The sequence below is a fragment of the Anopheles coluzzii genome, chromosome X, assembly GCF_943734685.1.
Source record: "Anopheles coluzzii chromosome X, AcolN3, whole genome shotgun sequence".
NCBI lineage: Eukaryota > Metazoa > Arthropoda > Insecta > Diptera > Culicidae > Anopheles > Anopheles coluzzii.
Genome location: NC_064669.1, coordinates 12,540,327 through 12,552,575, shown reverse-complemented (window position 1 = coordinate 12,552,575; position 12,249 = coordinate 12,540,327). Strand labels below are relative to the sequence as shown.

The following is a 12,249-nucleotide window of genomic DNA, read 5'->3' as shown; positions in this document are numbered from 1 at the left end:
TCCGGAGTTGTCTGGAGTCGTCCGGAGTCGTCTGGAGTCGTCCTGAGTCGTCCGGAGTCATCCAAAGACGTCCAAAGTCGTCCTGAGTCGTTTGGAATTGGAGTCGTAAGGGGTCGTCCGAAGTCGTCCGGAGTCGTCCACAATTGCCCGGAGCCGCCCAGAGTCGTCCGGAGTCTACCTTCGAAACAAAGGCACATGAAGTGCACGCGCAAAGTAAAAGACTAAAAAAACACACACACACACACAACGAAATGGAATGCCAAAAGCACATTACACCGGACGGCTCCAGTCGGCTCGGATCAACACCGATTCCGATCGACTCTGGACGACACCGACTCTCAGCGACTCTGGGCAACTCTGGACGACTGCAACTCCGGATCGAACTAGTGGTTCCCATTTGGCCGGAGTCGGACCGGAGTCGTGTGTGCGCTCCAGAGAGCACATCACTAGTTCTTTTGTAGTTGTAAAACAAATAAAAGCATAATGATTCAGGCCCATTGTGCTTTGACTACGAAAACCCGATGCAGAAGATTTGCAGATAAGTCTATAAGCGGCGCGTTACAGCAAACTCCTTCAAACCCAGCCGAAAGAGCCACTTGGATCGCCCCAGCCGTTGCAAGTGCGAGACGATGTTCTATGAGGTAGAGAATGTTGCGTAAAACTACACGTATTCCACACAGACATACAGATACGCATACACCGCCACACCGGCCAGTTTAGCGTTTCGTGCCTCGCAATGAAAGAAGAAGCATGCACTTCATCGATGTCAGCCAAGTCACGATTCTTTCGAGTGGCCTGACGGGAAGCTTGATCTTCTTTAACAGCGACACCATATCCCCGTGCCCGGTTGAACGTTTTCCTTGTTCGGGTGGGCGCTATCGCTCTCCCAAAATCTTTCCGTACGGTGATACTTCCAACACATTCCAACGTGTTACGCCAAGCCCGTTATTGGCTCAACTATTTGTAAATTTAGTTATTTCGCGCTTTGAAATAAACAGAACCTGCAGGTGGCTAATGCCGCTGTGTGTGTTAGGCATAACGATTTACTTATCAACAGGAGATAGCCCGATAGACTGTCTCGCAGGAAACCGTGTCGAAATGTTGGCTTGCAGTTGCAGCACGCGCCACGTTGCTCGATGTGTCTGCTAACACCAACTCCCCTCTCTGTACGCTTCCTTTCTCGTTGGCCCGCATCCCAACATTCATTCACGATTCAGTCATTGAGCACAACCCTGTACGCGTACGCGTACGTACCTGGCGGTGGGGGAAGCATTTCTACTGTTGATGAAGTATTATTGTCACTGCACCCGGGTTTAAAATCCGCATCATTGTTCCTGTCGCCTCCTCGAGCGTGATGAGCGGCTAAGAGGAAGTTCAAGAAACTGTAGACAACGGATGGGGCAGGGTGAGAAAGGGATAGCAAAACGGTTTTCAGCGCGACGATGCATCATGCACACGAATCGGGCTAGCATCAGGCCGGGAGCCTTCGGGCGAACGCTGCCTGCAGAAGCAAAGGAATAAAGGAAAGGATGTAATGAGAGAGACAGAGAGAGAGTTTTATCCTGAAATAAAACATCCCTCATGCTCTAGTTATTCTGGTGTAAAGGTAGAAAGAAAGACACGCGACAAGTACCAAGGAATAATGCTTCGGAATATTTACGCAAAACAAACAACATGATTTAAATCAATGCTTTATATGTATATGTATATATATATTATCGTTTTTGTTACTGCTTAAAATTCTCAGATCGTTTCTTCAGTATTGTATTCTATCCAAAACAACACGCGTTATTTCGCTCGCTCGCTTCCGGGCACCGTATCAGTACATATCGTAAGATGATTTTAACAGACCAACGGCACAACAACGCAGAGCAAATCACTTTTCTGCAAGGATTTGTTCGTTCGCGGTTTCATTCACGCTCTAAATTATTCTGTTCGTCTCAGTGTTTAAATTCAAATGATGTAGAACTAACAATTTGCCAAAATATTTAATAAAAAAGAACCCCCTAACACAAACCCCAGCAGCTTGCCGTACCATGTTTCGGGGGTTTTTTGGTTATTAATTAAGCATTAAAGTCATATCGCTAAACCGAAGCAAAAACGCACAATACATGACAATAAAGCAAAGAAATGTGAAAAGCATTTAGCTACTGATGGGCTTTCTCTCTCTCGCGTTCCGCGTCGTCCTCGTCTAACCAGTCGTTTTTGGAAAGAAATGAAGAAGCAACACCGGAACTGGAAACGACACAACGACTCACACACGCCCACCCGTACTCACGATACCCCTTGATTCTGATTCCTCTCGTAACTACATCTTTCGTTTCTTTTTAAAAACTAAATAAATTCAAACCACTGTGCCGCACTGTAGCGTACGTCACTAGAGATGGGATTAAAAATGTGTTCCACCTTCCTTTGCTTTGTTTTTGTTTTTGTTTTTATCAATATAAACTTTGAACAAACGATACACCAAAGCCCTTGCCAATCACAATGTCAATGAGCACTATATCACGCCAAGAGACCTCGATTCTACTGCAACAACAACAAAAATTGGAAACCAAAACACTACACGAAACGGAACTCAAAAAAAAAAAATAATAATAATAAACTCATGGTACATTCTTGTTTCTCCGTGCGTCTGTGTGAGTGTTCTGCTGCTCGAACGAAACTCTGTTCTGTTGAGCTATAAAGCGTTAAGATAACCTGTCCACTAATTCCCGTTCATCACTTTAATCCTGCAACCACCACCACCACCGTCCCTGCGCGTGCTCATTGGCGGTCCAACACACAAATTACAAACCCCCACCGTTCGGTGGCCCCTTCGGTGCGGGCGACGAGTGGATGCAGCTCTGCCACAGCAACCCACCGCAGGCCATGCTCACGATCACGTAGATCACGAACAGCAGTATGGCGGCGACGAGAAAGTACATGCGCACGTTACGCCAGAACATGGTGCGGGCCAGATTGCGCGACGTTTGCCGGAATGTCACAGACTGCAAAGTGTGGACGGGGATAAAGGAGAGAGAGAGAGAGAGAAACAAAAAAGGGGTTTGTTAATAGGAAAAGCAATAATTGGGCGAAGCATACGCACATTGTTACGGAGATTTTCCGTCTGGTTGACGAGCAGCTCGAGCCGTTCGCCCCGGTTGGTGATGTTTTCGATGTTCTTCACCATAATGTCCTTCAGCTCGTCAATCTCGCCATTGACGCGGCTGATCGCGTCCTGCTCATGGCCCTCGTTGAACTGGCGCATCTGTGCGGCGAGCGTACGGGCGAACTCGGTGTTCATCGCGTACGAAATCGCGGTCGCCACGGTCAGCCCGTACATGCAGATGAACCGCTCGTTGATGTCTTGCAGAAAGAGGAAGGCACGGGATCGATCGAAGCGCTGTCGAGGGAGAGCGGCAAAAGGGTTCGTTAGCAAACGTACGATTAAACAGGAACTTTTTTTTTAATGAATGAAACTATTAGAATTGCGACAGCAACTTGTTTTTTTTTTTTTTTGTAATTAATCTCAGATCGAGTGACTAACGTTATGTTACGATTAAATAGCTTCTATATCATGTGTTTTCCCTTAAGCTGTATTCTCTGCTGTATTGTAACTCGTTGCTTTTGCTATTAAAAAAATAAATTAAAACTGTTTCAACACGATTGGAACAAGGTTTTGTCAAGCTGTACATTCAAAATTCGATCGGATTTACATCAAATGGAAACTTTTCGTGTGTATTTTTTTAACGTATCCCACTTAACGGAGTTTTCACACAACGATCAAGTCTAAATGCTCCACATATACCACTCGTAACGAACAAAATCTCGCACAACTAGCGACAAAATGTGGGTAAACAGTGGTGGTGGCTAAATTCTGTCTCTAGAGCAACATTTTTTGCCTCGTTGTTTTTGTTTTTTGTTTTGTCTCGAATCAATGTATCAACGTTTAACTGCAAGACTGCAAAATCAATGAGTTAGAGTTTCATAATTAATCATAGATTGAGATTTTCAGTACATTCTGCTAATATATTCGGTATATATTTGTATAGGAATAAATGGCGTGAGTACTGATTACATTTCACATTCTTCAAAAAACGCCTTGATATTACATCGTATTTTTTATTATCGTTTCGAATTAAGTAGCGTAGAATCGTATGATAGTGGGGCTTATTCTAGCTTTTTGTCGGTGACGAATCGAGAAATTTGTCCTAAAAAAGCAATTTTTTTATTCACTCAAACAATTCTAACAAATGCCTAAAGAAAAGAAATTGCTGAGTAGATTATTAAAAATTAAATCTGTTTTAATATAATTTCTTTGAATTATCTCTTTTTTCATGTGTTGTATCAAACTAGTTAATTTGGCCGGGTTACAGGGCTGCGCAATTTAGTTTCAAAGATCCTCTTTAGTGCTAAGAGTACGCCGAAAACAATGGTCTCGAAGCTCAATTGAAATTAGGTACTTATGACGACCCCTTAAGAGAATTAAAGGGGGGGGGGGGTTAAAGGGTTAAAGAACCTTTTCTGGTTCAGAAACTGCACATGCCGGTCCTAAACATGGTATCTGAACCTATGCCGATCCAGCGACCAATACTGAACCCAAACCGGTATAGAAACCAATACTGGTCATACCGGTCCAAGAACTGATCCTGGACCCATACTGGTCCGGCAACCGATCATGAACCCATACCGGCCCTAGAAACGATCATGAACCCATACCGGTCCTGGAACCTATCATGAATTCATACTGGTCCTGGAATCTATCATGAACCCATACCAGTCCGGGAACTGCTCATGAGCTCATACCGGTCCTAGAATCTATCATGAACCCATAGCGGTCCTGGAATTGCTCATGAGCTCATACCGGTCCTGGAACTGATAATGAACCCATACCGGTCCTGGAACTACTCATGAACCCATACCGGTGCTGGAACCTATCAAGAATCCATACCGGTCCTGTAACTGCTCATGAACCCATACCGGTCCTGGAACCGCTCATGAACCCATACCGGTCTTGGAACTGCTCATGAATCCATACCGGTTCTAGAACCTGTCATGAACCCATACTGGTCTTGGAACTGTTACTGATTCCATACAGGACTTGGAACTGATACTGATTCCATACAGGACTTGGAACTGATACTGAACCAACATCAGTCCTGGAACTGAAAGTAAACACATAAAGGACTTTTAATTGATGCGGAACCCATATCGATCCAGAACTAGTTCCCGATTTCATTTATTTTCGTGAACTGTACCTGGAACTGTTCTGAATTCTAATCCGGAACGATACTATATGGAAACATGAAAACGATATAATTCCAGTTCCAGTAAACAAACTATACCCGACAGTAAATGTGCAGCGTACGAATTAGCGTAGCTAATTTAGTAGAATTTGTATAGTGATGATTTTCTTTAAATAATTTTAAAACATATTCAATGAAGTCTGTTTGAGGTGAATGTTGAATGTTGACGTGTATTTTTATCTTAGTTGAAAAAAATAATCAATGTGTCGCCATCCATGGAACCATAGAAATATGGCCCCTTTAGACCGGTAAATGAGATATTTTGAAAAACCGCAGTTCGAAAATTTCATCTTAGAGTTTTGAGCACCAAAAAGCATAGGCATCGAAGAATTCGGCTTTGAGAGAAATTGGTCTTTGTGAGACATTCAAATAAAAAATGTATGGAAAATGACAAGACTTCCCAATTGTTCACCTTAAACAAACAATTGATTTTGAAGAGGCCACACGTTGGGGAAAATTTACTATATTTACTTAATTTTTCATTAGCAGAAAACTAAAGCAATTTACTTCAAAACTGGTAAACCATCGTTTATGATCCATTTTCTACTACGATTGTGATGTCGAGAACGACTGGTTTGAATCGATTCTGGGATCGTAAGGAAACGTAGACGATTTCATGCGTCAAACTCTAACACATGACGTGTTCCAATGTGAATCCTCGAAACTGCGCTGAGAAGCGAGATATTTCAGCTAGAAAGTAACCCTGTTTACGTTAGCAATATTCAACTCCAGAGCTGTTACCAGGAGTCGCGATTTAAAAACCGCGAAATCCGCGTCAAGCCATTTGAGATCAGCGCCAGTTACACAAATCCGCACCAATACGAAAGCAACGAATAGATTTCTTGAATACACGTGTCCCCCGAGATACGACTATATTTGGGACCGAAAAAAAATGTCCCAAAGCAAGGCGTAAGTCGAAAAAGTCGTATGTCGAATATCTGTGCATATAAAGTTTATAACCGAAGTTGAAGAGTTGGAATCTATGATATCGTGTATTGTATTTAAAATAATGTTGGGTAATGTATTAATTTTACTCCAAAAGCCGTATACACTATATAGATATTCAAGATCGGGTAGTTGTGGAATCTTTGGAAATGTGAATGTACCGGTTATCATCAGCCCAGAAATTCAACAAAAAAAAAATATCAATATCTTCTCAATGACAACTATTAACTTGCAAAATCAAAATCGTCGTATCTGCGAATCGTCGTAACTCGAGAGGATCGTACCTCGGGGGACGCCTGTATTGATAGTTTTGATGGTGAAAAACAAAACTCAGTTATATGCAAAAATGGAAGCAAAGATAGAATGAGGGTTATATGGGGTGGACCGAATGTGGCAGAATGCTGACACCAGATTGTTTCCATATTAGTTCAATTCGGTGTTTCTTTACCGCGATCTGATCAACGACTGTCTTCCGCAGTTCGAGTTCGTTCATTTCTTCCTGTTCCAATACTAATCTGCCCCAAATCTTACAGATATAGAACAAAACCTATGGTCCTATAAACCTATGCTATAAATTAAAAATGTTTATGCTCGGCTAGAAAACTCAAAACAAAGTAACAATTTGAAGAAAAAAAATTAAAAATTTTGATATTTGATCTTTGAATAAATGATTTGCAGTACATTGTTATGTTTTAATTTGGAATTTCTAAAGAGATCTATCCTGCTAATTCACGAATTCACAAAATTTTCCTCAAAACTGTTTTGAAGAACTCCGTTTAATCTGTTCCAGTGACTCCCTTGTCATACGTAAAAGCTTGCCGGTATGTGGGAGGCTATTTACCACATGATTTGTATGAAAAATGAAATCATTGGTTCGAGAACCGCAAGGGAGCTACTAAAAAGGGCATATACGAAAATTTTTATATTTATTATCGAGAAGATATTTGTATTTCACTATCGTTATCGTCATTGATGTCAAAGTGATGTCGATTGGTTTAGTGTTTTCTTTCATATTTTCCAAATACATTGTTTCTAGAACATTATATTTTGGTTTGTGTCTAAGAAGATTTGGTTGTTCCGCAAATAGAACAAATAGAATAGATTTTTGTTTGAAGAATAAGCCAGTTTCATAAAAAAATAATATGTTTGAGGGTAATATTCTTCACCACGAATAAGATTTTAAAGATGTCGATTAATTGCCATCAAATCTACAACCCAGGTCAGTATCAACGAGCTGGAATCCTCTTTTGTGAATCAGCCTGCTGTTTATTTTGGGCACAAGGTTTTGGTTGACTTTTGGGCCATGGTCTAAAGGAAGATTGGCAGCTTCAGGCCCTTCAACCATTTTCCGCAGAGGAAAATCAGCTGTTGCCGTGCCAAGATAAGCGGAGTACAGATGGAAGAGCCATCTTTCTCATTTCGCGCATTGAACCTTTGTTTCTTGTACTCAAAATGATACAGGGTGGCAGTCAAAGTTGGAGATAAATTAAACCCATCGCCCAGACAATTATTTCGTATCGTTCGGCGAGTTAATGTAACAATTGTTATAACGAGAAGTGTATCAATTTTGAATCTGGGGTGTTGGACAAAATAATGACGATTTTATAAACGTTTTTTTTCATTCCGGCAAAATCCGCGCCAATGAAGAGTGCCAATGAAGAGTGCCAATGAAGAGTGCCAATGAAAAAGCGCGCGAAATCCGCGCCAAACGGAAAATCCGCGCTGGCTGTAACAGCCCTGCAACTCGACATCGAGACATTTTGATACCAAAAATAGAATATGCCCGAGTGTGCTGTGCAAAAAAACATAAATTTAGTTTTACTAGAGTAAAACTTCAGTTTCAGAACGACCGATTTGTTGGAATACGAAATAGAACGTAAAACAAATCTTTGATTGCGATTGGCAATATATATAAAAAAGAAACAGTTCTCTTTTATCTAGCAGTGTTTTGATCCTCCCTCTAATGAATTCTTTTATCGCTCTACCATCTATACAGAATAAATCTTCCATCTAACGAGTGACTTTATGAGGATCGTGCAGAAAGATTGTGAAAAGGTCACGTGTTGAACCGCATTTTAAGATACGTAGAATGTTGGCAACTCGTGCTTCAAACTTACGTCGTCCGTGATGCACATATAGATGACCCGGTTGTCGCAGATGTAATGTATCAGATAGTTGCCGTGCAAGTAGGTAAGCTTGTGATCGATCAGCTGTATCTTCGGGATGATTTGTTCGGTCACCTCGGTGAAATTACCGATACAGTCCGCGTACCGGGCCAGCACGGTTTGGCCCCGCGACACCATGCTGTACAGGATCGGCATTGTCGCTCAGGCGCAGTTCAGTGAACCGTTCCGTCTAATAGTAAGCTAAAACAAAAAAGCGCTGTAACAAAAAACACACACACACGATGTTAAACATTTTGCGATAACGGCGCGCCTGCCCAGCGTCGGCGGCAGCCCCTGCCGCATTATCTTGCTGCTAGGAGAGCAAAAGAGTTAAGTTGACAAACAAGAAATAATATAAATCCCCTTGCTGGACGTGCGATATACCGTGAAAGGGGGCTGTATCGCGTTGTTCAAACATTTTGCTTACGCAATGGTAGTGAGAGCGATCGTGATTATTAATCTAATTAACCTCACCTCAATACTGTGAGACTGCGGTTGCTGTCTGCTATCTGCCCCGGTTCTCCGAGGACAGTCCGTGGCTGGTACACAAAAGCCCTAGCAATGCACCGGGTGACGGCCAGACGCACACGCCACACTCTCGGTGGATCAAATTACTGGCTGGTGCGCTGGGATCGTATCGGGGTGTAGAACGGCTAGTAGAACGACCGACTGTGTGTTTAGAAATCTGGCCCCTTCTTCAAAACACATACATGTGCGCACACCCACACACACACACACACTGTTTGGTATGACTAATGCTCTGCTGATGCGATGATACCGCTGGCGGTGTGTATGAGTTTTTCAGAGCCGATGCAACTGCAGCAAGATGGCAATCCTTCAGTTCCCTGCAAACAAACAAATAAAAACAAAATTAGAATTTGGTAGATTTGCTGCATGCTTTTTTCCTTCTTTCGCTCGGTGTGTTGAGTAAAGTGTGTGATTGCAAGTGCATTGATGTGCTCGCTTTCCTCTCCACTCCTTTGCAATGCAGATTGGGGCTCGAATGCAGGAAGCACTTATCTTTGCTCAATAGAAGCAAAACAAAGGGGCAGAATGTCGCAGCATGGGGACAAAGTTGAAAAATCAAAAACGCTGCTACTGTTTAAATCGTGGCTTTGTGTGTTTTGTTTTCTTCAGTTTTTCTATTTCCTTCCCTGGGTCATCGCACATAAATATGTATCAAAACAAAGAAAAAATTTTGAAGGCTTTTTACCCCTCTCAAGCATAACCAAAGCTGTTTTTAGTTTCCTGAGCCAATTATCGTGTTATTTTTTTTTTACTTTCGTTCACTCGCAGTATCACACACCACAGTACAAGCACTAAGGTACAGCTTTCGAAGGGAAAATTGTTTTTCATTGTTATTGCTAGCGCATTCTGCTCCGTCACAAACAATACACACACACATCACATTCGTCTCCCTTTTTTTCTTTGCATCAATAGAAATCTTACAACCTTCGTTTCTGCCATCCACTTGTTTACACCCAGCCAAATGACATCTTCTTTTTCGTGCACCACAACCACTGCCTTTAGTTTACAGATACGGAACTATCTCGCAGTGATACGACAACGGTGACGAACAAGTGCGTAAATTCGTACGTTTTTCCAGAACTAGAAGTGGAAGGGCGTGTGTACGTGTGTGTGTGTGTGTGTGTGTGTGTGTGTGTGTGTGTGTGTGTGTGTGTGTGTGTGTGTGTGTGTGTGTGTGTGTGTGTCATTCTTGTTTTGGAATGCGTCGCTCTGCTGTCAACAACAGCCGGGTTTGACAGCTCCCTTTTCGACAGCTGCTGTCAATCGCACACCTACGCTGTACCACACCAGTCAGTGTGGCCAGATTATTTTGGTGGTCATCGCTAGGAGCACCCACAATTTTATCGGTAGTGTTCGGTAGGAGATGCACATTGCAAGTAGATGGATTATACTCGGTACTTAGTGTAGACCGAACGTAGGCCTTTCTGAAATATTGATCAGCAAATAATACTAGGAATTCTAAGCCAAAGAAGAATTGAGGTGCATATTTTCTTCTGAGCGCAAGTTGCTTTCTTCAGGGTTCCACGCAGTCGCTTAGGGCCGTGACAGTGATCGATCGGATGCGATTTGATCGGACGTGCTGTCAATCCATTTTCGATTAACTATTTGGATTGGGAATTTCGCAAATTCGTTTGAAATTGATGTTATTTTGATGAGTTTATAACTTAATGATAACAACAACAAAAAATGTAAATTTGAGTTTTTTTTCTACAAAACCAACATACAGTGGAGCGCCGTTTATTCGGGTACCCTTTATCCTGCTCTCTGTTTATCTGTGCTATCGAGAAATGACATATTGTCATAACAAAAAACGCTAATATACAATTTTTGAACAGCCGCAATTTTTGAACAGCCTAATATACTGTAAATGTATTTTATAAAGCTAAATCATTTGAAATTTGTACCCAATTTCATTCCAACGTGCTCTATTTCCCAACCCGGGTGAGATTTTGGCACTTGCGCCATCCTGGGTACCATGTGTACTGTTAACCTTTTTTTTTTGTTTCGTCGCACAACAAAGTCACAGGTACGACGCTATGTGTCAAGACACTTATACAATTATTACAGTAATTCCGATTAAGGGCCGTATCTGTGCTCCATCACATACGATTTTATCGCACGTGCTGTGAAACGCTTTTTCGGTTCATATTGCGATTATTTGGATAATTTTAATAGTTTAACGATTATGCAACATTAAGTTGAGGTTGTTACTCCAAAACAATTATTTTGTCAGATAAAATCGGGTGCGGCGTCCGAAGAAATCCAAAATTTTTGATTCCGTCATACGACGAAAACGCACGTCCGTTGTTATCTTTCAAATTCTACATAAAATTTTGACAGGGCTTCTGATAAAATCGCATCCAATGGAGCACAGACACGGGCTTAAATCGCATCTATTTAAATGCAGACACGGTTGTCACTGTTAAATTTCTTGTCCTCGTTGCAAGTGATTTCAATATCTTCATGAGGACTTTAATGCATACAATGTTTGAGAAAATGGTTTTATGATTTCTCGGTAGGTATTATGAAAAAAATCTGTGATGGTCTGTATCAAAAATAAAAAATCGATAGTTTAAGAGTGCTCATTTGTGAACCGGTAGGCATACATATTTTAAATCGGTAGGAATACAGAGCGTTTCTACATACACCGAGACTGCAGCTGAGAGATGGCTGTGAGAGAATTGACAACCGGTTTCTCACGCCGGTGTGTGTAGAAGCTCCGGAAAGCGCCGAGATGAGACTTTTAAAATGATGTTGAAAAAATCCATTTGAATCACTAAAAGTTTCTTTTACCTTTTAGTAATATACATTTCAGCAAATGATTCTCCCGTGCATAAAAAAACTGACTTTAACAAACATTGAAGTGGCCGCTTCTGTAGATGTGTGGTTTAACCGACCAAACTGACAGTTTTTTGTCTTTGTTCGATGCAACTGAATTTTTAGTACAGGAAATTGGTGGCGTTTTCGGTATCTTGGTTATTTGGGTAGGAGATTTCTCTCACCGAAAATGCTGTCAGTCGCTGTCAAAGCATGATGTCAGTTATTTTCTCAGCTGCTTTCTCGGTGTATGTAGAAACGCTCACAGATAAATTGGTTTGTCTGGTCACTCTACCACCAGCACGAGCGGGACAGTTTCAGATCACGCAATTTTTACAATTACAGCTGTTGATTGTACAATTATTGTTATGATTGTTCAACAATTAATATAAAATAATGAAAAGATAAATGTATCCTGAAGCATTGCGTTTGTTTTTCAATGTTGTCTTTTGCATAAAGAAAAGTTATAAGCTCACCGGTATAGTATAATTATCTTGGTTTGATTG

The 12,249-nt window shown here is 41.5% G+C and overlaps 1 protein-coding gene across 2 annotated transcripts; it reads right to left on the bottom strand.

Moving 5' to 3' along the window:
• Window positions 1–1,678: 1,678 nt before the first annotated feature.
• LOC120957027 (vesicle-associated membrane protein 7) lies at window positions 1,679–10,070 on the bottom strand. Of its 2 annotated transcripts, none has more exons than XM_040378948.2 (5): window positions 9,851–10,070; window positions 8,873–9,243; window positions 8,351–8,615; window positions 3,089–3,385; window positions 1,679–2,990 (listed from the first exon to the last, which is right to left on the bottom strand). In XM_040378948.2, exons 3-5 carry the CDS (start codon window positions 8,552–8,554, stop codon window positions 2,790–2,792), a joined length of 702 nt encoding a protein of 233 aa, XP_040234882.2. In that variant the 5' UTR covers window positions 8,555–8,615; window positions 8,873–9,243; window positions 9,851–10,070; the 3' UTR covers window positions 1,679–2,789. The 2 variants fall into 2 exon arrangements, with proteins under 2 accessions (XP_040234882.2, XP_040234890.2); XM_040378956.2 differs by lacking the exon at window positions 9,851–10,070 and adding an exon at window positions 9,612–9,838.
• Window positions 10,071–12,249: the final 2,179 nt, after the last annotated feature.